Source organism: Macaca nemestrina, chromosome 19, assembly GCF_043159975.1.
Source record: "Macaca nemestrina isolate mMacNem1 chromosome 19, mMacNem.hap1, whole genome shotgun sequence".
Lineage (NCBI taxonomy): Eukaryota > Metazoa > Chordata > Mammalia > Primates > Cercopithecidae > Macaca > Macaca nemestrina.
This window is the reverse complement of record NC_092143.1, coordinates 82,300,892-82,328,738: the sequence shown is the minus strand read 5'-3', so window position 1 is coordinate 82,328,738 and position 27,847 is coordinate 82,300,892. Positions and strand designations below refer to the sequence as shown.

General features: G+C 45.3%; 1 protein-coding gene and 1 long non-coding RNA gene across 16 annotated transcripts in view; one reads left to right on the top strand and one right to left on the bottom strand.

The window, feature by feature from the left end:
* The first annotated feature begins 17,815 nt into the window (after positions 1-17,815).
* Positions 17,816-20,055, top strand: LOC139360079 (uncharacterized). The gene is made up of 3 exons (XR_011617163.1): positions 17,816-18,025; positions 19,697-19,808; positions 20,005-20,055. It is a non-coding gene; the product is annotated as an uncharacterized lncRNA (long non-coding RNA).
* Positions 19,604-27,847, bottom strand: part of LOC105478913 (piezo type mechanosensitive ion channel component 2) — a 475,658-nt gene continuing 467,414 nt past the window's right edge. For 12 of the 15 annotated variants that reach the window (XM_011736634.2, XM_011736639.3, XM_011736640.3 and 9 more), the window contains 2 exons: positions 25,731-25,914; positions 24,397-24,821 (listed from right to left, as the gene is read on the bottom strand). In XM_011736634.2, coding sequence (XP_011734936.1) covers positions 24,569-24,821; positions 25,731-25,914 — 437 coding nt within the window. In that variant the 3' untranslated portion in view covers positions 24,397-24,568. Of the gene's footprint in view, positions 20,218-20,461; positions 20,796-24,396; positions 24,822-25,730; positions 25,915-25,957; positions 26,877-27,847 lie in introns of those variants that run through there. The other 3 variants (XR_011617161.1, XM_011736642.3, XM_011736641.3) reach the window with 3 other exon arrangements.

The window sequence follows — 27,847 nt, the reverse complement described above, 5'->3', positions numbered from 1 at the left end:
GACCATCCTGGCTAACATGGTGAAGCCCCATCTCTACTAAAAATACAAAAAATTAGCCGGGTATGGTGGGGGGTGCCTGTAGTCCCAGCTACTTGGGAGGCTGAGGCGGGAGAATGGCATGAACCTGGGAGGTGGAGCTTGTAGTGAGCCGAGATCACACCACTGCACTCCAGCCGGGGCGACAGAGCGATTCTCCATCTCAAAAAAAAGAAATTACAATATTATATTCTAACAAAATGTATTTAAGATGTGTTATCAAACTAAATGTTTTAAATATATTTTACTGATGAAATAATCAGTATACTATAGCTCCCACCTCATTTTTAAAAGAGAGTTTCAAACTACATTATTTAATGGGTATGACAATTTACCTATTTCCTCATTAATGGGATTTTAGACTATCTCCAACTTTTTGATATGACAATGCTATAATGAAAATTCTTAACATATATAAGCATGTAACATATATTAATATCCTCAACACACTTTTGTTATACTTGAGATGTTTTATAAACACGTTACAAACATACACATAGAAATACATAAGACATATATGTGTGTGTGTATGTGTATCTATATGCATGTAGCCAACATATATATATATAACATACAATAGGCCAACGTATATATGTAACATACAGTAGGGAAACATACACACACACACACACACACAGATACATATATCAGAATATATATATGTTGGCCTATTGTATGTTATATATAACATGTAATAAATGTCCATAACTTGTGTGTATGTGTAAAGTCATATTTCCTGCAGGATCCAGTCTCAGAAGTAAAGCTGACACATTAAAGGAATGACATATTTGAAATTTTGATACATGCTACTAAATTACCCTTCAATAAAGATTTACCAAATAAGTGTACGAGAGAACTTTTTTTTTCACATTTGCCCACACTAGTTATTTTTTTATAAAATACCAATATGCTTGGAAAAACGGTATCTAATTGCTTGTTAACTTGCATTTTTCTGATTACAAGACAGAATATCCCTAGTTAAAGTATAAAATTCATTAAGCATGCATATTACCTGAAATTAGAATTCATTTGATAGTACAATAACAATAATCTACTATCAAATATTGCTATAAGCTTACCTATTATACTCTTCACTCTTCTGCCTGGGAAACTGATGATTATCAGGTTTTCTGCTCCTTTCTTAAATTAATTCATCATGATTATCATCATTGTCACTGTCATCAGCATTTAGGTTTCTTGACACTTCCATTTTCTTATTTCTGCACTTTTTCATTTTTTCTGCAAGCTGCAATGAAAGTTTGATACTGAGAATAATTGTCATTATTTTAACCAACAGAAAGAACTTTTTTGTCTTCATTCATTTTATAACTTCAGTCTGTCATGGTAAGTCATTAAAATACTTTGTGCTTACTTTCATTTTATCATTATATAATTATTAATGTAAGTTATAGTGTGATTTTTTCCTTTGAAATTCATATAAAGTCTGATTTATTTCTGTTTAAGTGAATACAACACAATTTTCCAAACTTTCAAAAAGGGCCCGTTCCAAATTTGTGTTTTCCCATCCACTCTTTGCTGTCTAATGTAAATTTCACCCTCTTGTGACGAGCAGAAGCAGTGAAATAAAAGGACAAAGCCATGAAATCTGTCCTCTTCTATCTTTACCTCCTGGAGTTTACACTGACGGCCAGATTTAGAGAATGTGACATTGTGGGGCTTCAGGAACAAACAGAAACGAAGCTTTTCCCTCTCTGGGGTAAGCTTTCCCCACTATCTTTTATCTTTCTTTTTTCATTCGGATCCTAGGACTTCAAAACTGTGATGGTGCTTGGTGAAATACAGGAACCAAAATATGAAACCACAGAAGGAGGAGAATGAAACTGTTGAAATGCTAGTAGAGTTCTGGAAAATGAGATGCTTTCCAAATTTCACATTCACTAGCCACGACATTTTATTGCTGGGGAATAGTCAGTGAAAGTAATTATTTACTTCAGCCGCTTTATCAAAAAAGATTAAATGACTCATCCAAAGCTTCTAAAGTGGCATTTCCTAGCATTTTATGACACAAAACCAATAATACTATTTCATAATGCTGAGTCAGATAAATTACCTGATACATTCATCAAATTAATCACAAGAATTCAAAGTATCACTTTGGGAAAGTAACTTACTGCCTCAGCAGGAGCTGACAGGCCTCATCTACTTTTACTTTTAAAGGTGGGTATCACTAGATTTTTGTCTATCTTTAAAACTCGATGTACAGACATCAGGTTTCTACTTTGGAGTCAAAAACTAAATTTTTGGCTGAGAATCTATGGTACTTGTATGATAAAGTTATACATCCAAAAACGTATACTCTATTAAATAAAATCACATTAAAATCTGATTTGACAGAAACATGTAAAAGTGGTAATTAAAAAATAGATATATCTATCTACATTTGTTTTCAAATATATTTAAGGTGGTCATAATGAAATTATAAGCCCCAACATATTGAGTGAAATGAATCAACTTGCACACCTGAAAGCACAACATACAATATACTGATTCCTTTGAGTATAAATATTTGTTCCAACTCTCAAGGAGGGATGGATTTTTATGTCACTGCTTCCTTCCCATTGATTTCCCACTTTATTAAGTAAGTGCAATTCATCTTCAATAGGGAAAAATTAGGTCCTAGAGCTCATTACATTGTTTAAGCAATTTCCTATATGCTTGCCCTAGTTCACAAGCATCCATATCCATGGCATATGAATAGATTAGTTTCCCTGTCCCTATGCCCCTTGGAAAATTGATAGACAGACTTGGGTTGATTAAGAAACAAAGACTGTAGAATGTTCTCCTGAGCTTCTATCATTTAGATAGAAAAATAATCTATTTCCACACACAATTATATATTTAGTAGCCCCATTTTACACAAGAGCTTTTCATAAGTAAAAAAGTAGAATGCACCAGATAATTGATCAAGAGAAAAAACCATGTAGCAGCAAGTGGCCCTCTAAGTCTTTCTCAAGTTGAACTTTTTCTTTCTTCGAAGTCACGAACTCTAGTTTTAATATGCCTACTTCATTCTTCAGTCTTTGTATACTGTGCCGTAACTGTTCTTCCAGATGTACTTTTGATGTTCTGTCACTGTGATGGAGAGGAATGCACATTTTCTAATCCAAGTTCTATTCTTTTATAGTTATTTGCACTACAATTATGATATAATGGTTTCTGGAACAAGTTCTGTATTGGTTTTGTATTATTATAAATGTCTGTTAACAAGAGAAGCACCATGCCGTTTTGTTTACTCACATGCTCCATTTCTCTGGAGGAGGTAAGCCACAAATCTAAAAGACTTTTTGGATCACTAAACTGAGGCAGCGTATTTCTGATGTCCTATTTGCAATTAGTGTTATTTTGGTGATTTTTTTCATCATGTGCCTGTAACACTCTTGGTCTTCTTTTATTTCAGTGATAACCACTTCTGGGTTCCTTGCTTTTGTACTTTCTGTGTCATTATAAAAATTCTCCTGGTCTGTGTTAAAAACATATACAGTGTCAGGTTTGTTATTATTTTCACAGCATACTTTATTTTCATTTTTAAAATAAAAATCAGAAGGTGACTGGCAAGCATATTCCAGAGACCTAGAGTAGAAATGAAATGGAAAGACATTTATGAGACTGAACTATTTTTGTTCAGAAAATATCTGGAATATTACACACAGGAGAACTCCAGATGCATTTTTTCCCTAACAGTCATGTATATTATTTGTCAAATTAGAGGGTATGTTCTTCTCATTTCTTCTTCCTGTAGTGGCTCTTCCTCTGAACAATAGAAGCTTTGGATTCCTCACAAATTTCATTCAAACTCTCCTTCAACTCAATTGTGATGAAGTTTTAAAGTTTTTTCCACCCTCATTTGCCTTGTTTGACCCATGCTTTCTCCTAGTTTTGCACACAAAGGAGTCCTGCATATAGAGATGTATGCTGTCTATTACAGTACTTGTTCACTTCTGTTTGTAGAGACATATTTTGCAGATGCAAACTGGAAGATTAATTTGCTAGTTTTGTTTGTCAGATGTCTTTTCTGTCAGGGTGCATGTTTTAAAGATAACTTTGTCATTAAATAATCAAGTATGGAAAAATAAAAGTTAAAAAATAATAAAACTTTAACTGTTAAACTTCTTAATCTATGTTTATCTACTCCCAATCACTGGATTGTAATTAGTAAGTTAAAAATAATTTGCATTAGCCTAAAATAGGGAAAAATATCAACCATCAATGTTAACTTTGTAACTGTTTGGACTAAAATTAATTCGTTATGTGTTTAATTTACCAAAATGAATTAAAAGGTGATTTGCAGTATTACAAAGGCATCCTTCACTTAGGAAGATTTTATCTCAGTGTGCCTGAAATAGTGATACTCAACAAACAGTGCATACTTGAGTGCTTTTTTCCAAAGATTACTAACTGGTGAGTAGGCAATCAAAATCGACACTAATCAGAAAACAAAGCCAAATTCTAACAATTTAATTCAAATCATGTACTATAAAATGATAGTGTTATACACCTGTTCTGCATAGACTATGGTCTTAAGTTTCAATATATTCCAAGGTCCACTAATAACAGGTTAAAAAATTTTAACAATAGTTACAGATTTGCTCTATGAAATAAGCTAGAAAGTTACTGTTTGTACCCTCACACCAAAGCTCCCATTCTCGTGACAGGCAGTTGGGTTGACTTTATGACCCCATTCTCTCCCTGAACACAGATACTAAAGTCAATTAAAAATCACGGGACAGGTGTGGCGGCTCACACTTGTAATCCTAGCATTCTAGGAGGCCGAGGCAGGCGGATCATGAGGTCAGGAGTTCAAGACCAGCCTGGCCAACCTGGTGAAACCCCATCTCTACTAAAGATACAAAAAATTAGCTGGGAGTAGTTGTGCACACCTATAATCCCGGTTACTCGGGAGGCTGAGGCAGGAGAATTGGTTGAACCCGGGAGGTGGAGGTTGCAGTGAGCCAAGATCCAGCTACTGCACTCCAGCCAGGGCCACAGGGCAAGACTCTGTCTCGGAAAAATAATAAAATAAAATAAAAAATCACACTGGAGAATACATTTTTCATCACAGTATTAGTGACCCATAATATATAAAGTTGCAAATTTTGACCCATTAGCAATGATTACTCCTTTAACATGAACCCAAGTCAGCAGCCATCAGTGTTAAATTGTTCATAATTTTGATTGCTTAAAATTATAATTAAATATTTGATGTTACCTTTTTTATTATTTAGGATGTTATAAAAATGAACAGCAAACAATATTCAGGAACTTTTAAGCTTCATTTCAAAGGGAAAAGATTAGCTGTAAATCACTATAGATTCTGAGAATATTTTCAGTTTTATAGCCAATTAAAATGTTTTCAAATTAAATATTAAATTATAATCAACTGATTCTAAAGGGACAGTCCAAAGGTAATTTCATTTGAAGTATGCTATGTTACCAAAGCAAGGAAAACCAGAAATTTGAAATTAAATTTTTACATAACTGTAGCTGGTTATTTTCACATCCTTGAAGCCTTTCTTGTTCTTCCTCTGATGTCATTTTAAGTCTTGTTCCGCTCAAAAAGCCATACATTTCATTAAAATGAACTACTTAGAACAGTTAGATAAAAGCTATAGTCTTTATAAACATGAACAAAAAAACATATTTTTCTTTTATAAAATGAGAGTTTAAAGCTTAATCTTCTTGAAAAAATACTTCTAATTCTCCAAAACTTCAACAAACCACATGGAAAGACACTAGATGTCACCAGAGTCAAGCCATACATTCATCTCATAGATTCACTCACAATTTCATCCACCCCAACATCAGTGAACAAAACCATCAGAAACAAAAAAAAATTAAAAATCCAAAAGAAACAGATAAATACTGTATATTTTCCTTCACTTTATAATAGTACCTTTGTAACAACACACTAAGCCTGTTATTTAGTACTAATAATTTCCAATATGACTTTCTCTTTACCCCTTCATCAGTGTATACTCCAGTCTTTATATCTGAAATGTTTTCCTCTACTATTCTGACAAATTTCTATTCATCTTTTTTTTTTGTTTTGTTTTGAGACAGTCTTCCTCTGTCGCCCAGGCTAGAGTGCAGTGGCGTGATCTTGGCTCACTGCAAGCTCCGCCTCTCGGGTTCATGCCATTCTCCTGCCTCAGCTTCCTGAGGAGCTGGGACTACAGGCGCCCGCCACCATGTCCGGCTAATTTTTTCTATTTTTTAGTAGAGACGGCGTTTCACCGTGTTAGCCGGGATGGTCTCGATCTCCTGACCTCGTGATCCACCTGCCTTAGCCTCCCAAAGTGCTGGGATTACAGGTGTGAGCCACCGCGCCCGGCTTCTATTCTTCTTATAAGTCAAACACATCTATGTGATATCTTCCTTGATTCTATCTTTCCCCAGATAAAAGTTTTATGTAATGTAAATTTCATAAGACATGCAGTTAAGGTGTCAAAAGTGAGATTATATTTCAACTGACTATAACTAAATTACAAAAGTGCACATACTCCAATTGTTATCCATTTTTCTCTGTCCAGAATATCCTCCTTTTAGACTTTCACGGGGCTTGCTTTTCCTCAGCCTCTAACAGGAAGCTTAAATGGCACACAGAAAGATCTCTGACTACACAATTCAACTCCCGCTCCCATCCCAATCCTAACTACAGACTTCCTCAATTTTCTGTAATTGAACATTTTCTGTTTTCTTTATAGGAAGCACTTGTAGTGACTTATGCGTTTGTTGTTTCCTTGTTTCTGTGTTCCTACTACTCTAGGATAAGCCCTCATCCTGTGTATTCACTGTCTTACTGCCTAGCACACAGTCCGTACACAATGACAGAAATTTATTTGAGGTCAAAACATTTAAAATCTTATTAGGAGGTCCTGGGTGCCAAATCACCCTATTCCCGTAGGATATCACCAGTAATAGACCACTAAAACTTACCCTACTCCAATCTGGAAATCCACATACCTATGCTATACTTTCTCATTGTTCTCTCATCAGTACTGGCTACTTGACAGTACTCACTAAAGGTTAAAAAAAAAAAAAAGACTCGCAGTATGTATTAAGGCACTGAATCCCATTGTGATTCATTTTGTCCCATATTTGCATACATATATTCCAGTTTACAAAATGTTTTCACATTTCTTGCCACATTTGTTCATTACATATACCTAAGAGCTAGATATCAGTACCATCTTTACGAAAAAGGGCACTGACATTCAAATAAGTTAAATAATTTTTCCCAAGGTTCCATAGCTACTAAGTGACAGGACCAGGACACCAACCTATCTTTTGACTTCCACTCAGTGCTGGTACCACTATGCACCAGCTGCTTCTACCTAAGAGGTCAGGCCGTTCCCATCTCTTTCCACAGTTGTGGCCTTGGAATACACCATTATTATTTTTTACTTATGTTACCACAAGCATGACTGCCACAAAGAAACTCAAAGCATTCTACTGTTAAAAAGAATTAAAACACTATTAAACCAAATTGTTGTTTTTATACTTCCACACGTAGACTATTTCCCATGCTTTTCCTTCTCATAAAATGTTCCTTGCAGATCTACACTGATGATCCAAACATATCAATACTTTCAAGTCCTAGGCACTACTGTTTCAAGTTCCAAGTTCTAAAAAAAACCTTACAGCTTAAACTCTTTATCTCTGCATCTCATTAGGATATTTACACATCCAGATATGCCATAGAATTGTACATTTGCTCCTAGGTTGACCGGGAATAATTCTTTAGTTTTTAGACAAACTTATCTTCAGAACCCGAAGTGATTCCCTGTATTTTTTTTTTTTTCATTATATTATGCTGGCTTCTTAAATGAATTCTGCAAATTAGCAGAATTGTACTATGCAGCAGTAATCTACTTAGCACATAATTATTGTATTCATCATACACTGAAATGTGAGAAAATAATTCCTTTACGGGAGTACACACAGGTGAGAAAGTAAAGCCCAAGCATCCCATTGTATGATTTAATATCCCTCGATACTTATAATGACAGTAGACAGTACCTTAGAACTGCAGGATGATCCTATATTTTCCTCTTCTCCTGATCCTGCTGATGACTTATCTATAAAATGTTCTTCACAGATACATTCAGGAGACTATGAGTTACTGTAAATTTCAAATATACAAAGTCTATCTCCATTCATGAATATTTAAATAAAATAAAAATAAAAAAAATAACTTCAGGTTTGATATAGTTTCAGAAAAAAGGAGTTTGTAATATGAGAAAAATAGCAAAAAAAATATTATATTTGGGTCTACAACTTTCCTTTTTTGTTTTGCATTTATTTTTTTTTTTTTGAGACGGGGTCTTGCTCTGTCACCTAGAATGGAGTGCAGTGATGGGATCACAGGTCACTGCAGCCTCAACTTCTTCAGTTCAAGTGGTCCTCTCTCCTCAGCCTCCCAAGTAGTTGGGACTACCGGACTGTGCTACCACACTCAGCCAATTTTTGCAGTTTTTTTAAAAACAGAGACCGGGTTTTGCCATGTTACCCAGGCAAGTCTCAAACTCCTGGGCTCAAGTGATCTGCCTACCTTGACCTCCCAAAGTGTTGGGATTAAGGCATGAGCTGCCACACTTGGATTTTTTTGTTTAATAATAGCATTTAAGCCAATACTTTTTTAGAGATATTCACTAACTTACCACCTCTAATTTTTGTACACAAAAAACAAAATTATTATTATTTGTTTGCTTTCATGGAGCACTTTAAATAACACCATTTTTGTTTTTGCTAGTTGATGGTTTTGTTGCTTCCTCCTATTAAAAAAAACCACAACTTTAGAAAACATTGTATTTCTTTATTCACTGCACCTATAAAATCATGCCATATCCCGAGAGAAGCCAAAAATATAAACAAAAGACAGATTCCACCCTATATTCAAGTAGGGATATGTGATAAGAAACAAGGACAGAAACATGTAACACTAGGTCTACAATTAAAATGAATAAAATACGGTGAGGGTGTAAAGAGAGAATAGTCATAGACTGCTAACTCCAGTCTTATCTGCTTCCATTAAGGTTCACCAGCTCATTCCATTCTCATCCTCTTCCATTGGGATCACTAGACCCACTCTCTCTTTTCTATTATTAAAACACTCACCGACAGGATGATACACAAGAAGACTAGGCTTTGAATTAAGGAAATTGAGTTTGAATCTCATGTATGCTACAAAGTGTACCCAAAGAAATCACTTACTCTCTTTGAGTTTTAGGTTCTTCACCTGAACAACCACTTGAGGCAGACATTCAACACAGATAGAAATACTAAAGAATATTTTGTTTAGTCTCTAAGATCCCTTAAAATCCTGAAACTCTATGTGCTTTTGATTCTGTCTATTGGAAAATGAAGAATATTTAGTTGGCATGAGCATAATAATAGAAGAAAAAATCACCAAGAAAAGCAGAGAAGAAACAAACAAACAAAAAATCAAGAGAAGAATACAGAAAACTTATGGGGAAAAAAAAAGGACTCTGGAGAAAAAGAAAAGCTTCATGGAACTAGGCAATGTACTTGCCTAAAGGGAAAACGAGAGAAGTCAGAAAATAGAGAAATCAATTAACATTTCCTTTGAATGTGAGCAAAATATAATTAACATAACATAGTCTATATGCAGACCACCTGCAGCAAACTATTCCTCTCCAGGACTTGCCTGATGTTGCTTATGGAAAAACTAGGGCCCTGTAGCCCAGCTGAGTGAGATCTGCCCTAAAAACGTTGATGGTAAAAATAAGGTGCTGGTTACCACCGCAATTGTCAAGTACATTAGGACAAATTTCTGAACTAACCAAGCTTCTAAAAAGGACTCTAAAGAGTGTTAACTTAAAACAAAATGTGACTTTCTGAACTGATCTGATTTGGACCCGTACCTTGATCCCATTGCTGCACAGGTCTCAAGAGAAGTGATTTGGGGGCCAGGTAGGCTCATGTTCAAATCATGGGTTGGCTACTTGTTAATTATGGGATCATGGGCTAATTACGCAACCTCTGAATCGTGGTTGCCTAATTATTTAAAATGAATGAAAAAAAAGAGAAGAGAGATAATGTACTGACACTCACACCTGGCTCATGCGCCAGCAGGACGAGGGTGCCCTGCAGGGACTGCAGGAGAATGGGGAGGACTCCTCCTTGCCCTGGCTGTTCCTCCCTCGCTTCCACTGAGGCCCTTGGTACAGCACCCAAAGCTTCCTACTCACCCAAGGCCTGGCCGGGCAGGTCACGCAGTGCTCCTACTTCCCCTTCCTGGCCCCCTAAGGGCTGCTGCTGCCACCACTAGCGCAGATGTCAATACAACCATCGCTGCTTTTGCCCTCAATGCACTAGCACACCCTACAAAGCTCCTACCACCTAGCCACCCCTGCAGCCCTGCCCCTGCCATGGCCGCAGCCTGCTGTCCTCCTACCACTCTGGCACGCTGCGGTCTCTGTAGCCGCCACCAACCACAGCAAGGCGAGCGGCAGCCCCAGGCCATCTGCAGGCTCCAGCCTCCAGTATGTGGCTCTTCCTCCCCCTGGCGCGGAGCAGCTGGGCAGGCAAAGCCAAAAAAACCTGGAGAAGAATACAGGGAGTGGTAGCGTTAGAGCCTCACCTTCTCATGCTGGCCTGGGTGGCAGGGGCCAGTCTCAGGGAAGGCACTCATACCCACCCTCCAAGTCAAGTCCAGCCTCTCCTTTCGGCCCAAGCTGGCCAGGAACTGGGGCCTGGAAACACCACATTGCCTGGCTCCCCAGTCCACAGGAACCGCTTGGCCCACCAGGGCTACGCTCCTCGGGGCGCAGAGCTAGCAGGAACTCAGACCCAGCCAGCCCTCCCACCCACGTGCAGGTTCCTGATCCTGATGCCTCCACCCACAGGGCCTTGTGCCCCTGTGGTGTCTGCTACTCCGTGTCCAGCGTGCCTGGGGGTCACAGGCGGTCTCCGCAACGCAGCACGAGAGCCAGGAACTAGCCGGCCCCGCTGTGCTCCGGGTTCCCGCGGAAATGCTGTGCGCGCTGCGCTGGAGCAGGCGCAGGCGCAGGCGCAGGCGCGGGAGGAGGTCGCCCTCTAGAGTCCGGAGTCCTGGGAGAGGAGGAAGCCTCCTACCTTGGAGACCGCTGCTGTTGCTGCAACCTCTGCAGCCACGAGCAGGGCAGCCCCTGAGAGCGCCCCTAACCCACCGCCCGCTGTTGGCCCGGGGATAGTGCCCTTAACGCCCCCGCTTCGCCACTGCAGTGTGGCACCCAGTAACGCGCCTAACCCGTCCCCGCCTCGGACACTGCAGCACCAGATAACTCCCCCAACCTGTCCCCTGCTGTGAGCCATGCAGCCACAGATTGGATCCCCAACCCACCCCCCTGCCGCGGGCAGTGACAGCCCGGAGAGCGCTGCAACCTGCTCCCGGCCGTGAAGAGTTCAGCCACGGATCTTTAAGGTCCCCAACATGTTCCCCACAACGGGCAGTACAGCCCCAGATAGCGGACAGCACCCCCACCATCCCCCAGCCGTGGGGACTGAGGCCCTGGAGAGCGCACCCAGCCCGCACCCCGCCGCAGGCAGTGTAGCCCCCGACAGCACCCCTAAACCGCACCCCGCTGCCGGCAGTGTAGCCCCCGACAGCACCCCTAACCCGCACCCCGCCGCAGGCAGTGTATCGCCCCCAAACCAGCCCCTTGCCGCGGACAGTGTAGCCCCCAATAGCGCACCCAACCCGCCCTCTACCATTGGCTTTAACCAGGATCTCCAGTACTGTGTTAAATACCAGTGGTGACAGTGGCATCCTTATCATGGTCCAGATCTTAGAGGAAAAGCTTTCCATGTTCCGCATTCCGTCTGATTCTAGCTGTGGGTCTCTCTCGTGTGGTTTTTATTATGGTGAGGTATGTTTCTTCTGTACCTGGTTTTTTGAGGATTTATAGCATGAAGGGATGTTTAATTTCATCAAGTGCTTTTTCAGTTTCAATTGACACGATCATACGGTTTTTGTCCTTTATTCAGTTGATATGGTGTATCACACTGTGTGTTGAATGGCCCTTGCATCCCAGGGATACATCCCACTTGATCATGATGAATTATCTTTTTAATGTATTGTTTTGAATTTGAATCAAATATAATGAATTTGATTTGCTGGAATTTTGTTGAGGATTTTTGCACCAATATTAGAGATAATGGCCTGTAGTTTCCTTCTGTGATGTCTTTGTCTGATTTTGGTACCAGGGTAATAATGGCCTCAGAATAAGTTTGGAAGTATTCCCTCCTGTTTTCAAAATAGTTTGAGTAAGGTTGGTACTGGGTCTTCAAATGTTTGGTGGGAAGCCATCAGCAGTGAAGCCATCAGTTTCTGGGCTTTTCTTTACCGGGAGACTTTTTCTGATGGCTTCAATGTCATTACTTGTTACTCATCTGTTCTGGTCTTGGATGTTTTCATGGTTCAACCTAGGTAGGTTGTATGCCTTTGGCCTGGCCCTGCCCTCGACCTGCCCTACCGTTACCTGGCCTGTCCCAGCCCTGCCCTGCCCTGGCCCTACCCTTGCACTGGCCCTTCACTGGCCCAGGTCCTGGCCCTGCCTCTGCCCTGGACCTTCCCTGAATCTGTGCTCGCCCTGCCTTGGCTCTGGCCCCGCCCCTTGTCCTGACCCTGGTCCTGCCAACGGTCATGGTCCTAGTCCTGTTAGGGCCCTGACCTGGCCTTGGTCATATCCTGGCCCTGATGTATCCTGGTCCTGCCTTGGCCCATTCCTGCCCAGGCCCTACCATGGCCCTGCCTGTTCTGCTCTCCTCTGGCACTGACCTCGCTCTGCCATGGCTGAGTGGTGCCATTGCCCTGCCTTACCCTGCCCTGGTTGTGCCTTGGCCCTGCCTGGCACTGGCCCCTCCCTGGACCTGTCCTGACCCTTCCTTGGCTTTTGCCCTGCCCTCACTATGGCCTGGCTCTGACCCTGTCCTGGCCAAGCCGGGTCCCTGGCCCTGCTGTAACCCTGGTTCTGGCCCTACCCTTATCCAGGCCCTGCCCCTGCCACTGCCCTGGCCCTGCCAAGGACCTGCCCTGACTCTGCCATGGCCCTGCCCCTGCTCTGCCCTGGCCCTAGCCTTTCCTCAGCCCTGAACTGACCCTGATCAGCCCCTGGTCTTGGCACCACCCTGCCCTGCCGTGCTCTGGCTGTGTCATCACCTGCCCTGACCCTGCCCTTACCCTACTCTGGCTTTGACCCTGCCCTGGTCCTAACTTGGCCCTCACCCTAGCCTTGGCTAGGCCCTGCTCTGGATCTGGCCCTAGCCCAGACCTGGCCCTGGCCCTGGCCTTTCTCCAGCCTTAGCCCTTGCCCTGAACTGGACTTGGAGGTGTCCTGGCCCTACCTTGGCCTGTCCCTGCCCTGCCCCTACCATCATCTTCCCCTGTTCTGCCCTGTCCCAGCACGGACCCAGCCATGCCATTGCCCTGCCCTACCCTGCCTTGGCCGTGCCCTGGCTTGGCTCTGGCCCTGGCCCCGCCCTGGACGTGCCCTGACACTGCCTCCGCCCTGGCACTGGCCTGGCTCTGCCTTGGTCTCGGCCCTGCCCTCTCTGTGGACCAGCTCTGGTCCTGTCCTATACTGGCCATAGCATGCCCTGCCCTGACTTTGGCCTTTCCCCTGGTCCTGCCATATTTCTGGCCCTGTCCCTACCCTGGCCTTGGCCATGACCCTTACCCTGCTCTTGCCCTTCCCCTGTTCTGGCTGTGCCCTGGTCCTAACCCAGCCCTTGGCCCTGTCCTGGCCCTGGCCCTTCCCTGCTTGAAACCTTACTGTAGCTCTGCCCTGGCCCTGACCCTGAAATGCCTGGCCCTACTTTTGCCTTGTACTGCTCTGGCCCTTCCCCTGATTCTGGCCCTGTCACTATCCTAGCCTGAGCCCTGTCTCTGATCTTGCCATGGCCCAGACCCTGCCTTGGCCCTGCCCTGACCCTGTCCTGGACCCTGGTTGTGCCATGAACCTGCATTGTTCTTGCCCGTGTTTTGCTCCTGCCCCAAACCTGGTCCTGTCCTTGCCCTGGCCATTTTCTGGTCCTGCCCTGGTCTTGGCAATGTCCTGGCCCTGCCCTGCCTTGGCCTTATGCTTCCCTGGCCCTGCCCTGGCCCTATGCTTGCTTTGACCCAGCCCTGGCCCTACCTTGGCCCTCACCCTAGGCTTGCCTGGGCTGTTTCTTGTCCTGCCCCTATTATGGCCCTGCCCTGTTTTTCGCCATACTCTATGATACCCTAGCCCTGTCCTTGCCTTGGCCCTGCCCTGGCCTTGCCCTGCCCTGGCCTTGGCTTTGCCTTGTCCTGGTCCTGGTTCTGCCCTGATCCTGCTGTTGTTCTGGCCCCTCCTTGGACCTGCCCTGCCCTGGCCCTGCCTTGGCCCTGTGCTATCCTAGTCCTGCCCTGGCCCTACCCTCACCCTACCCTGACCCTGCCCTACCCTGGCCTTGCCCTGCCCTGGCCCTTTCTTTGGACTGCCCTTGTTCTGGGCCCTCCCTGGCCATTCTTTTTCTGTGGTCCTTCTCTGGCCTTGACCTTGCCTTGGCCCCTTTCTGATCCTGCCATATTTCTGTTTCTGCCCTGTCCATGTCCTGGCCCTGACTCTGGCCCTGGACTTCCCTGTCCCTGCCCTGCCATCCCCTGGCCCGGTCCTTGCTCTACAATGGCCCTGCCCTGTCTTGGCCCTGTGCTACCCTAGCGTTGCCCTGGCCTCCACTGGCCCTGGTCCTGCCCTGGCCTTGGCCCCGACCCTGCCTTGTCCCAAGCCCTTGCGGTGCCATATTCCTGCCCTGACCTTGGTTCTGCCCTGCTTCTGGCCCTGTCCTGGCCCTTGCCTTGGTCCTGTCATGTCCCTGGCTGTGACCCTGCCTCTAGGTTTTTTTTTTTCCTGGCCATGACCCTGCCCCGGTTCTGGTCCTGCCCTGACCCAGCCCTTACTGGGTACTGCACTACCCGGGCCCTGCCCTGCCCAAGCCTGCCAATGCTGGGGCCCTGCCTTGGCCCTGGTCCTGACCTGGCTCTGGCTCTGTCCTGCTTCTGGCCCTGTCCTGGACCTGGCATTTCCTTGGCCCTGGCCCTGTTCTGGCTCCTACCTGCCCTGGCCTTTCCTAGTCCCTTTGCTACCTTGGCTTTGCCATGCCATGGCCCTGCCTCTTCCTTGGCCCTGCTCTGGACATGGCCTAGGCCTGCAGCCTAGCCCTTCTCTGCCCCGTCCTGGCCCTGCCCTGCCCTGGCCCTGCCCTTGCACTGGCCCTTCCGTGGCCCAGGCCCTGGCGTTGCCTCTGCCCTGGACCTTCCCTGAACCTTTGCTGACCCTGTCTTGGCTCTGGCCCTGCCCCTTGTGCTGACTCTAGTCCTGCCAATGGTCATTGTCCTGGTCCTGTTATGGCCCTGACCTGGCCTTGGACCTGTTCTGGCCCTGATTTGTCCTGACCTTGCCTTGTCCCATTCCTGCCCTGGCCACACCATGGCCCTGCCTGTTCTGCCCTCTCCTGGTGCTGACCTTGCCTGCCATGGCCCAGTGGTGCCGTTGCCCTGCGTTACCATGTCCTGGTTGTGCCCTGGCCCTGCCTGGCGCTGGCCCCTCCCTGGACCTGCCTTGACCCTGCCTTGGCTTTTGCCTAGTCTTGGCCCAGCCTGAGCCCTGGCCCTGGCTGACCCCGGTCCTGCCATATCCCTGCCCCTGCTGTTATCCAGGCCCTGTCCCTGCTGCTGCCCTGGCCCTGTCCTGGAACCTGACCCTGACAAGGACCTGCCCTGACTCTGCCATGGCCCTGGTCCGCTCTGCCTTGGTCCTGGCCCTGACCCCGACCCTTTTCTGGCTCTGCCTTGTCCCTGGCCTTTCCCCGGCCTTGAGCTGGCACTGGTCTGCCCCTGGTCTTGGCAACATCCTGCCCTGCCATGCTCTGGCTGTGTCATCACCCTGCCCTGGTCCTGCTGTTGCCCTACTCTGGCTTGGCCCTGCCCTGGCCCTACTTTGGCCCTCATCCTAGCCTTGGCTAGGCCCTGCACTGGCCCTGGCCCCGGCCCCGGCCCTGGCCTTTGTCTTCCCATAGTTCTGGCCCTGGCCCTTAACTGGACTTGAGGGTGTCCTGGCCCTGCCTTGTGGTTTCCCTCCCTTGCCCCTACCATCACCTTGCCCTGTTCTGCCCTGTCCCGGCACTGACCCAGCCATGCCATTGCCTTGCCCTAACCTGCCTTGGCTGTTCCCTGGCTCACCTGTGGCCTTAGCCCCGCCGTGGACATGTCCTGACACTGCCTCAGCCCTGGCATTAGCCTGGCCCTGCCTTGGCATCAGCCCTGCCTTCTCTACGGACCAGCTCTGGTCCTATCCTGCACTGGCCATACCATACCGTGGCTCAGCCCTGGGTTTGGTTTGCCCCTGGTCGTGCCATATCCCTGGCCCTGTCCCTACCGTAGCCCTGGCCCTGACCCTTAACCCTTCTCAGGCCCTTCCCTGGCCCTGGCCCTGCCCCTGTTTTGGCCCTTCCATGGCCCTGCCCTGGACCTGTTCTGGCCCTAGCCCTTCCCTGCTTGAGATCTTACTCTGGTTCTGCCCTGGCCCTCACTCTTTCTTGACTTTGAAATGCCTGGCCTTGCATTGCTCTGTCTCTTGCCCTGAATCTGGCCCTGCCACTGTCCTAGCCCCAGCCCTGTCTCTGGTTTTGCCATGGCCCAGAGCCTGCCCTGACCCTATCCTGGGTCCTGGCTATGCCATGAATCTGCACTGTCTTTGCCCTTGTTTTGCGCCTGCCCTGAAAGTGTTCCTGACCCTGCCTCTGCCACGGCCATGGCCCTGGTCCTGCCCTGGCTGTTCTCTGGCCCTGCCCTGGCCTTGGCACTGCCCTGGCCCTGCCCTGCCTTGGCCCCCTGCTTCCCTGGCCTTACCCTCCCTGCCCTGGCCCTGACTTGGCCCTACCCTAGCTTTGACCTTGCTCTGGCTTTACCTTGGCCCTCACCCTAGCCTTGGCTTGGCCCTGTCTTGGACCAGCCATAGCACAGACCTGGCTGTGGCTCTGACCCTGCCATGGCCCTATCCGAGACCCTGGCCCTGTGAGGTACCCGTCCTGGCCCTGCTCTGGGCCTAGCTTTGTCTCTGGTCCTTAGATGACCCTGCCCTTGCCCTTTCCCTGGCACTGGCCTTGGACATGACTGTGGTCCTAACCCTGACCTTGCCTTGGAGCTGCCACTGTCTTGGCCATGCCCTGGCCCTATACCTACCCTGCTCCTGGCCCTGGCCCTGCCCCCAGCCATAAACCTGCCCTGGTTGATCCTGTCCTCTCTTCACCTTGTGTTACTCTGGGCCTGATCTGCCCTGCCCTGCCCTGAGTTTGGCCCTGCCCTGACCCTGCCTTGGCTGGAGCACGGTGGGCACACAGCCATTCCATGGGAATCCTGAGCATGGCAGGGCCCCCACACCTGCCGTGTTTCCTGGGCCCATGCACTCTGGGTTTGTGGTGCAGAGACTGCTTGTGACCCCCAGGTACGGAGTAGTGGATACCACGGGGGACAGTGTCCTGTGAGTGGAGGCATCAGGAACGGGAACTGGCAGTTGGGTGCAGGGAGCTGGCTGGGTCTGAGTTTCTGTTGCTCCTGCTCCCCGAGAAGTGCAGCCTGGGTGGGCCCAGTGATTCCTGTGGAGTGGGGAGCCCGGCACTGTGGTGTCTCCAGCACCCACTCCAGGCGCCAGTTCCTGGCCAGCTTGGACCAAAAGGAGAGGCTGAACTTTGAAGGCTGGGTGTGAGTGCCTTTGCTGAAACCAGCCCCTGCCACCCAGTGGCCGGCATGACAAGGTGAGGCTCTGATGCTACCACCCCTTGCATCCTCCTCTAGGCTTTTCTGGCTTTGCCTGCCCAGCTGCTCCATCCCAGGAGGAGGAGGAGCCCCCTGTCACACGCTGGAGGCTGGAGCCTACGACACCATGGCTAGCCTAGCCTTGCTGTGGGTTGGTGGTGGCAACAGAGACTGCAGCACGCTGGAGCGGTAGGAGGGCAGCTGCAATAGGAGGGTGGCTGGCTGCAGCCAGGGTGGGAGCAGGGCTGCAGCGGTGGCCAGGCTCTGGTGGTGGCCAGGTGGTAGGAGCCTTGTAGGGAGGACCGATGCATTGAGGGCAACAGCAGCGGTGGTTGTATTGGCATCGTGCTACTTATGGCAGCAGCAGCAAGTCTGGGGCCAGGAAGGGGGTGTTAGGAGCTCTGCAGGGCTGGCCCGGCCTGGCCTGGGGTGGGTAGGAAGCTGTGGGTGCTGTATCTCAGACCTCTGTGGCAGCTGTGGAGGCGCATCTAGGGCAAGGAGGAGTCCTTCCCCTTCTCTTGCAGAATCTGTAGGGTGCCCTCCTCCTGCTGGCACCTGAGCCAGGTGGGAGTGGCAGTATTATCTCACTCTTAAAATTTAGGGGATGACTATTTGTGTATGTATCTGCTTGTCTTTTGTTGATAGTCTTGTACGTTTTCATATTTCATTTTCTTAATGTTTTATGACTTGTTTTGTGACCTAACATATGGTCTGTGCTTGAGAATGGCCCGTGTGCTGAGGAAAATAATGTGTGTTCTGCAGCTCTTAGAGGGTGAAATACTCTGTAAATATGTATTCGATCCCTTTGGTCTATAATTCAGATTAAGTTCGTTGTTTCTTAATTTTCTCTGTGGAAGATCTGTTCAATGCTGAAAGTGGGGCATTGACGTGTCCAGGTATTATTATATGGAGTTCTAGCTCTCTAACTGTAGTAATATTTTCTTTATATATCTAGGTGCTTCAGTGTTGAGTGCATATATATTTACAATCGTTATGTCTTCTTGCTAAATTGACCCCTTTGTCATTATCTAGTGGCATTCTTTGTCTTTTCTAATAGTTGTTTTAAAGTTTATTTTGTCTGACATAAGTATAGTTATTTCTGCTTTTTTTTTTTTGGTTTCCTTTGGCAGGGAATCTTTTCCATTCCCTTATTTTCAGACTATGTGTGTCTTTGGAGGTTAAGTGTGTTTCTGTAGGCAACAGATAAATGGGTCTTATTTTTCTTTTTTATCCATTCTGCCACGTATGTCTTTTGATTGGCGAGTTCAGTCCATTTACATTCGTTGTTATTATTGATAAGTAAGGGCTTGTTCTTACTATCTTGTTTTTTGGTTGCTTTGTGGCCTTCTCTTCCCTTTTTTTCCTTCCTGTCTTCCTTTTAGTGAAAGTGATTTTCTCTAATACACTTTTAGTACTGGGTTTGACACATGAAATCATAAGAGCAAATACTGGAACACTATTGATATTATTAGTCTTGCAGCTACTGAAACCATCTCCAGCAATCTTTCTCTGCTCCTGAACATGGAGTAAGGGCCTGGGTGCCCCTTATTCAAAACAATGTAGACTCTGAGATCCAATCATTTCTGTGCACTGTTTGCACCAAGTGCTTTTATGCCAAATCTAACTTGGCCAATATAGTTTCAGACTGTTTTCTCTGTGAAATTTAACGTATTCTTCTCTCATTCAATACTGTGCTTATAGACTCTGTGTAGGGGAATTCTGGGCAGGTAAAGGTAGTGCAGCCTAGGCACAGTTCTATCTGGTTTTCCCTGAGCACCTTAAAGAAACTCCAGTGGGGGACAGGTCTGTGATGCTAGCATAATTGCTGAAGTTCCTCTGTCTCTTTGAACTTCCCTCCAGGACATTCCCTCCGTGAGCCTTTCTCTCCCCTTCCTCACCATCTGGTTTGCTCTGATGCCTACACCTGCCGTGCTTCTGGACATCTGCGACAACCCTGCTGTGAAGGTCTCAGGTACAGAACTTAGTCTTACGTGGAAGAAAACACAGGGCTTCCCAAAGGTCTTACCGCAGGTTTAAACTGTAATGGTGTTAGAAGTATAAATACTACAAACTTAGAAAAGGCCACATCGTAAAGGATAATAATTTAAACATTTAAGATACTAATATCTTTGCTATGGACATTCAAGCCAACCACTGTCTTGTGCTAGTGGTTCTAGTCCATTTTCAAACTGCACACACGGAGAAGCAGCCACGGGAAGGTTGCCTTTGAAGATCCTCCAAAGAACATCCTGCGACGGAAGGTCTGATGGAGACTGCCAGTGAATGACAAGGCCTCTGCCATGCTGTGGCTCTGGATGAACATCTGGACGCTGTCTCACATGCAGCCTAAAAGCTGAAATGTAACACTCCAATCTGCAAAGCTGAAGAATGTGGAATATTTAAATAAACTTCCAAATGATGAGTTCTCTAAGTTTGCAGCATTTATACTTCTGATTTGGGACACACTGTAGATAGCTCAATACCGAGCTATATATCCAACCCAAAAGGTCAGAGGAAGAATAGCGAATAACACAAAGAAGTAAAAAAAAAATAAGAAAGATAAAAACAGATTTATAAACTAGAAAGCAGATAAACAATAAGGGAAAACAGTACTCTGAAAATCCTAATAAAATAGGTTGAATAATAGGCAAGTGTGTTCAATAAAAATATGTGGGAATATAAGCACAGGTACCTATGTCTTAAGATAACACTTTAAGAATAATATTCAAAACCAATGTAGACGCTGAGATCCAATCATTTGTGTGCACTGTTTGTACCAAGTGCTTTTATGCCAAATCTAACTTGGTCAATGTAGTTTCAGACTGTTTTCTCTGTGAAATTTAACATATTCTTCCCTCATTCAATACTGTGCTTACAGACTCTGTGTAGGGGAATTCCGGGCCGGTAAAGGTAGTGTAGCCTAGAGCTTGGCACTTCCTCAGTCACTCCCTATCGCCTCCTGCACAAACAAAAGAAATGCAGATGAGAACTAGGCCAGGACAAATCTAGACTCCAAAGAATGACAGGACACCTGCAGGAGAAGTCCGTCACAGGTGGGAGAAGAGAGGAAGGAGGACGGTCTTGCCAGGCAGAGCTGGGGTCAGTTCACCCACCCAAGAGATGGCCCCTGGACCCTGGAGGGGTTTTTTTCCCCATGCTCATTGGTGGGTGAGGGGCTGCGCAGGGCTGGGCCTGTGAACTCTCCAAAGTGACAGGTTGAAGCTCCCTCCCAGGACCAGGCCCCATGCCGCATCGGCCCTGAGAAGAAGCTGCTGGGGAGAGTCCGTGTGGTGCAGACGAGTTGCTACTGGGAAGAGAGGGCTCAGAGTGGGCGGGGGGACAAAGTGGAGGTCTAAGGAAGGAAGGGCACACTTGGGAACCAGTGAAAACCACAGTGGAGGGGCCTCCAGAGCTGTGAAGCTGGAAGAGCTTCCTACCCTAACGTCAGGGAAACAAATGTCCCCTGCAAAGGAGCAAGAGAAAAGGACTGTGCATCAATCCAACACCGAATGTGGCTGGTGAAAAAGAGTAAGGGGCGGGGTTGTGGCCTTTGAGACTGTCAAAGTTTGCCAGAAAGATATGCTCACCAATGGGTGGAAACCATAATCCAGTGTTTCAAAATGCAGTAACATAAATTCAGAAAAAATAGAAGACATGAAAGAACAATAAAAATCAGAATTAGAAAACTCAGAAATGAGTTAGCATTCAGGAAATTAGCGAAAAAGTAAAACATGGTTTCAGAAGGGATGACTCAGTCAGAAGGACAGTAAAGGAACAAATGCCACAGATATGGCAAGGCAAGGGGTCACCTTACTGACTGGGCTAATCGACCCAGGTCAGCAGAACGAGGAGGCTGTTGCCACCCAGCCAGGCGGGGAAGAAAATGTTGGTGCTCAGGGGATCACCCCTCTTTGGTGCTTGGTGCCTCATGTGAATGACAAAGAGGCAAAGCTGCAGCCAGGACCTGAAGAGAGCTTGAAACCAGGACCTTGGGCCCCTCAGCTTCAGGGTCTAGCTGACCCCACCAGGGCTGCTGGCCAAGGGAGAAGGGATCTCGTAACGGTGCCAGAAGGATGGGTGATGAGTCTCACTTTGGCCTTGAAACCAGCTGCAGGGGGGCCTGTAGCTCCTTTCCCTTTGCTCTTCCCTTGCAAGAGAGGTAAGGCCTCACAAGCTTACTGTAGAAATCAGTGTCCAAGAGTAGACAGCGATGGGTAATGCAATCTCCTAGGATTCCCTCTGGACTCCCACATGCCCATGGCTGGCCCTGTCCCTCAAAGGCAAAAACCCCCAGCCTGCAAGGAGGTGCCTCATGAAAGGTTAAGTCCTTGCCCAGGGGATGGCTATGACGATGGCTTGTTGGAATGGGATCCAAACACCCCTGGCTTAGCTTGGGATAAAGGGAGGGCTACCCCAGCTCCAGGGCTCAGTTGCAACTGCAGCTTCTCTCTGCCTGGTCCTGCCTTCCTCCGTGACCTGTATAACCTGTGATCACTGCCCAAAAATGACCTCATGTGACTGTGTCTCAGAGTTTCTCTCTAGAGAAGCCAATCTAAGGTAGCAGCAGGCTGCTTGGCTGGGGTGGGCGGCCTTTGGGCCTTAGCATGTTGTTGTGTAGAGCCTGATGATCCCTGATGGTGTCAGATAAAGGAGGCTTGAGGAGGGTGACAGACCCCTTTGCCCAGGTCTCCCAGCCCCACAGTGGCTGGGCCAGGACCAGAAGCCAGGCTCTGGCATTCTCTGTGTGATTTCCAGTCCGCACACGCAGTTCTGGAAGGAATGCCTTCTTTGGCCAGCACTCTTTCCTGCAATATGTTCCTCTCTTAACACATCTGGAGGCTTTTGCCTTACACCCTGGAAATTGTTTTCTTGAGGAATATTTCAATTCTGGTATCCTCTAATCTGTACGTTTTCTTCTCATGAGCATTTTCCTATGCCTCATCTTTTCTACATGAGCTACAATTTGCTTTCTGGAAGTTCCTTGTTGACTTTTTTTTTTTTTTAAAGAAAGAACTCACAACCAGATATGCACCATGATTCTTTCTGCTGTTGGGAAATTAGACCTTCGTGCAAGAGTTCCACTAAGTGGTTTGAGTTTACTGTTGCAGTGACGGAAGCAGTTTATCTCCGCAACTCCGCAGGGGGAAGCGTGCTAGCTTTCCCCGTGTAAGAATAAATATGCACTAATTAATTCTGTACAAGACACAACATCATTTGAAGTCTGCTACTTTTTTAAAGCTCCATATTCACTGTAATAGTTTCCTTTTTGGAAATTATTTATTAGTTGTTTTCTGTTTATATGAGGAAAACAAAACAAAACAAAACCAGGAAGAAGTGGATTCTTATTTCAGTTGATTAAAAAAAAAAAACTGTACACTGTATCAAAACAATCCGTTTTCTATTTCATGCAAAAAAGCAAAATAAGGAGTATTCTTAAAATGACTTTGCAGGATGTGCTTTATTTTAAGTCAGCCCTGAACCCAAACTACACAGGATCAATTTTTGACATATTCTAGTCCATTCAATGATTCTTCTCAGAAACTGTATCTTAATATGTAATGAAAACTACATTTCAATCATAAATTTTTCATGCTACATTGTTATTTAATGAAGAGGTTGTATTACCAATAATAATAATTTAAGAAAAGGCCATTTTTATTTCCCCAAGCTCAATATACATATTTCTTTCATAATTATGAACTTAAAAAACCCGTCTCAGATGTAAAAATGTGAATTGGAATATGTAAACTCTTTGATATACCTGAAAAACAGGAAGGAAAGTGTCACATACTGGAAAAACCATTGCCTTAAATCATGGAAATGGGAAAAAGCACATTGAGGGACAGGGAAGGCAGAAGAGCGGTCCTGACCTCAGTTATTAAAGAGTTACAAAGTATTCCAGGTCCCACTGGGCTGGCCTTTTTACTCTTCTGCCTCACGTCGGTTTGCACAGGAGACCGCAGCCCTCCAGAATGGTTCCCCTCACTGAAGCCGGTCACTGCTGGACCACAACAAAGCAGGTGTCCACACCATTTGTTTTGCTGTTTTTTTTTTTTGTTTTTTGTTTTTTTTTCCTGAGAAGTCACTGGTGTTTAATGGAAAGGTATCTTATTAGTCCTCGGTTAAGATAAGGCAGTAAGAGTATCACTAATGTTATGTTTTTGCTTAGAATGAGGCTGATCCTTCCACTGGCATCTTCATGGGCAATTAGTTCCCTCTCTTTTGCCCCTAGAAACACAGGTAGGAGCTGTCTGCTCCCTATTGCTGTTGCATATTCTGAGTGTGTTGAAGGCTCATCTAGTCTCATCACAGCAGCTTCCCCAGTGGGGATGGAGCTCTGTATATTGCATTGTAGCATCTCTCCAGGAAGGGCACGGGCCCGCAGAGGAAAACACAGGCATCTTTCCTTCTGACCCCTCTTCTGTTTCTCTTAGGGACGGGGCCCATACATGATTCCTTCACATGGTCAATCAGAGTGCAAGACACTGTTGACTAAAACATAAAGCAAGTAGCCCTGATTTCAGAGAAATGGAGTTACAAATAACATTTTCAACAGTGCCTTAACTTGCAAGGTAGCTTTTACTGCAAAAGGATGTCAGCTCCTTTTGTCTACCTGTCAGAAGAGAAACAAATCATTTCCATTGAACTAGAAATGCTTAGCTCTTATGAGAATATTGTGCTTTTAAAAAAAATTCAAATGTTAACATTATTTGCAGTCTGTGTTCTAAGGTTTCAATTTGTTTTTTCTCTAGTCCATTTGATCATTGTCTCTGGTGAGCGATACAGGAATATTAATTTGGCATAGAGATCTTCTTCTAGTTCCAGTTCTCCTGTCTCTCGAACTAAAAAAATATCTGTGCACAACTTCAAAATTCGATCCACATTTGGAAGCTCTTCAAACATGATGGAGTGAGAAATCCCACTGAAGAATTCTCGGACAAATTTCCCAATCACAAGCACAACGGAAGCATATAATCCCATAATACTGAAAAAAAACAGTAAGTAGAAATTGCATATAGCAGTTAAATATAGTTAATAAAGCATGTCTAAAAGAAAAAAATATTATTTTGTCTCAAATTCCATAGAAGAAATAAGCATATCAAATCTCACATTTTTTCCCTTTGGTTAAAAAGTTGACTTTTTATAATAGAATTATTATAAATAGAAAATAGAATTATGTATTACAGAACTGTTAGACTTGAAAAATAAAAGTCCTTTGCAATCTCACATTCTGGAAATAATGCTAACCGTTTAATGTATGGATTTTAGGTGGTTTTATTGCATACATTAAATGCATAAATCATATATTTGGTAGAAATGTGATTATATATGATTTTCTGTGGCAGGCTCCTTTCTTTTTAGCAATGCTGTCTCTCAGATACTGTCTCTCAGATTAATTTTTTATAAAATTCTGGGTGAAAATCATTGCTTATGAGGCTAACTTTGAGAAATATAATATTTTATATTTGTGTCTTGTGGGGATGTGCGTGTCCTAGGATTTAAGCATCAGAACATGATGCGATGGTTCAGAAGTTCAAAAGTGGGATGTCTGATAGATCAATCTGCTAAGGATTAGAAGGAAATCTAAGCAGAAAAGTGGCATTTCTATGCCAGTTTCTAAATGTAAACACTGGATTGCATTAAACTGTGCCATAACAGGAAGACGTGGAGTAAAGAAGCCATATGCCTGGGCTGTGTGAGTCACACTGGGCATTTTGATCTCTTTGGGACTCTGGTGCCTAATTTTTTGAAATGAAGGGCCAAGGACGTGTGCATTTTAATATTGCAGCTCTAAAATTAGTGAATTCTAAGAAGACAAAAGGTTTCCCACTCTCAACTTTATATGATACAGAAGTAGACTCTTGTAACTGTGAAGTGTTCAATGAGTCCTTACCCATAACCAGCCAGGAACCCCAGACTTGGGGGACTGACTTTGTCATTGAAGACCACCAGTTCCAGGGCCTGAGAGTTCGGATTGTATATTCTGTTTCCAGTCAGGTTGAGAACCCACCACTCACTGTTAAATTTAGTTGTATTGTCTCTGGACAAAATGATGGTTATATCCATGAAATTATTTTCTGGAAGGGTAGAAACACAAAATCAAGTCAGCATGAGAATTTTAGGATTTAATGCAAAAATGTTTTCAGATGGCAAAATCTGGTTACTGACTGTAGCCTACGGTTCCAGGATGAAAAGGATGCATGGACATGCTAAAAGTGGGAATGGACAAGGAAGAGTGGATCTGGGTATCTCAGTGATTTTTCCTTTTCAGTGAGAGAGGTCAGCTGCTGTTGCTACATGGGCATGGCAGCAAAACCACAGGGCAAAAGTGGAGGATCCACCACCTGAGCGGCTGAGCTGGTAATCCCAAATGACTCTGTAGACACTTAAAAACCCACATCGCTGACTTGTGATTGAATCAACCAGTCCATTCATATTAGCAGCATCTGTTGAATGTCTCATGGGAGGAAGGCACTCAGTTAAGTGCTAAAGGGTTCCAAAATTGCATATAACATCGTTCCTTATCTCCATGGGAAAAGACTATGTACATGAGCACAATGTATGAGCACATGACAGCCGCCATAGGACCAGCACTGACAAGGTCTGTCGGCTTAGAGACACCACTTCTGGCTAGTACGCTCCACGGGTGCCTCACAGAGCAGATAACTTCCGAGCTGAGATTTGCCAAGTGAGAACTTCAATAGGTGAAGTTGGGTGAGGAGGGAAGCTCATTTCAGGCAGGGTGATGGGACACAGCTCAGCAAATCTCTGAGAACCATAATGTCGGGTCAATGATTACTTTTATTGGAGTTCAGGGTGAATGCAAACGAGTTGAAAAAGATACAGTAAAAAGTCTGTAGTGACATTGTATAGGTCTTTTTAAGAAGATTCCACTCCTGCCAACAATACTGGTGCTTCCCCTGAGAAACATGGTGGTGACTATAAATCAAACTCTGTGACGGTGGGAGCCACATCAGCATCATTTCATACTGAATTCCTAGATCATGGGTGTCCAATCTTTTGGCTTCCCTGGGCCACACTGGAAGAAGAAGAATTGCCTTGGGTCATGCAGGAAATATACTAACACCAAGGATAGCTTATGAGCTAAAAAAAAATCATACAAACAAATCTCATGTTTTAAGAAAGTTTACGGATTTGTGTTGGGCCATATTCAACACTGTCCTGGGTCACAGGCAGCCCATGGGATGCGGGTTGGACAAGCTTGTCCTAGATGGTAGGAATCCAAGAATGGTACTTGACAAAAAATGTCTATGGCATGGAAGGATGAATCAATGAAGAAGAGTAAGGCACAGTATGATCCTGCTAGAGCCAAAGTCCTTATCAAGGAAGAAGGCGAACCACGCAGAACACACAGGAACAGGAGGAATGTTGGTTCTGAAGTCGGGAGACAGCTGTAAGGAGGAAACACAGGAACTTGCAGCACAGAGTCACCTTGGGAAGAGCTTGTGGAGGGACAGAATTATTTCATGGGGAATGATTGATTGTTGAGCAATCTGCATGCCCAGATGAAACATTTCTACAACTATTCCTGACTGAAAGGGAAATAGCAAATTTCTTAATGCGTCTTGCAAATACCTTGCAAGAGATACTTATTTACTGCTGAGGAAGAAACATGTGTGATATGGAGCCTGGCCTTTTGCCCATCCCCAGGGCCCTCCACTGGGCCTCTACCAGGCCAATCTCTGTGTGGCTTTCCAACTCTTCACTTATGTCTGCGTCTTTCTAGCTAAACACAGCAGCACGGAGCCCAGGCTCCAGTGCCTGGCCTATTGCCTACTGCGTAGTGAACGGCCCATGTTGGAGAATGAATGAATGTGTGCCAGATAACTGCACTGGTTTTCCATGTTGTCCAGATCTATACATCTGCTTCTGGTTCAAGTCATGGAATCAAGCAATTCTTGATAATTAATAGAATCCAGAAACATGAATTTATACCATCCAAGTTATATTGGGAAAATTAAATCACTAAAGTGCCTTTAGAGATACTTA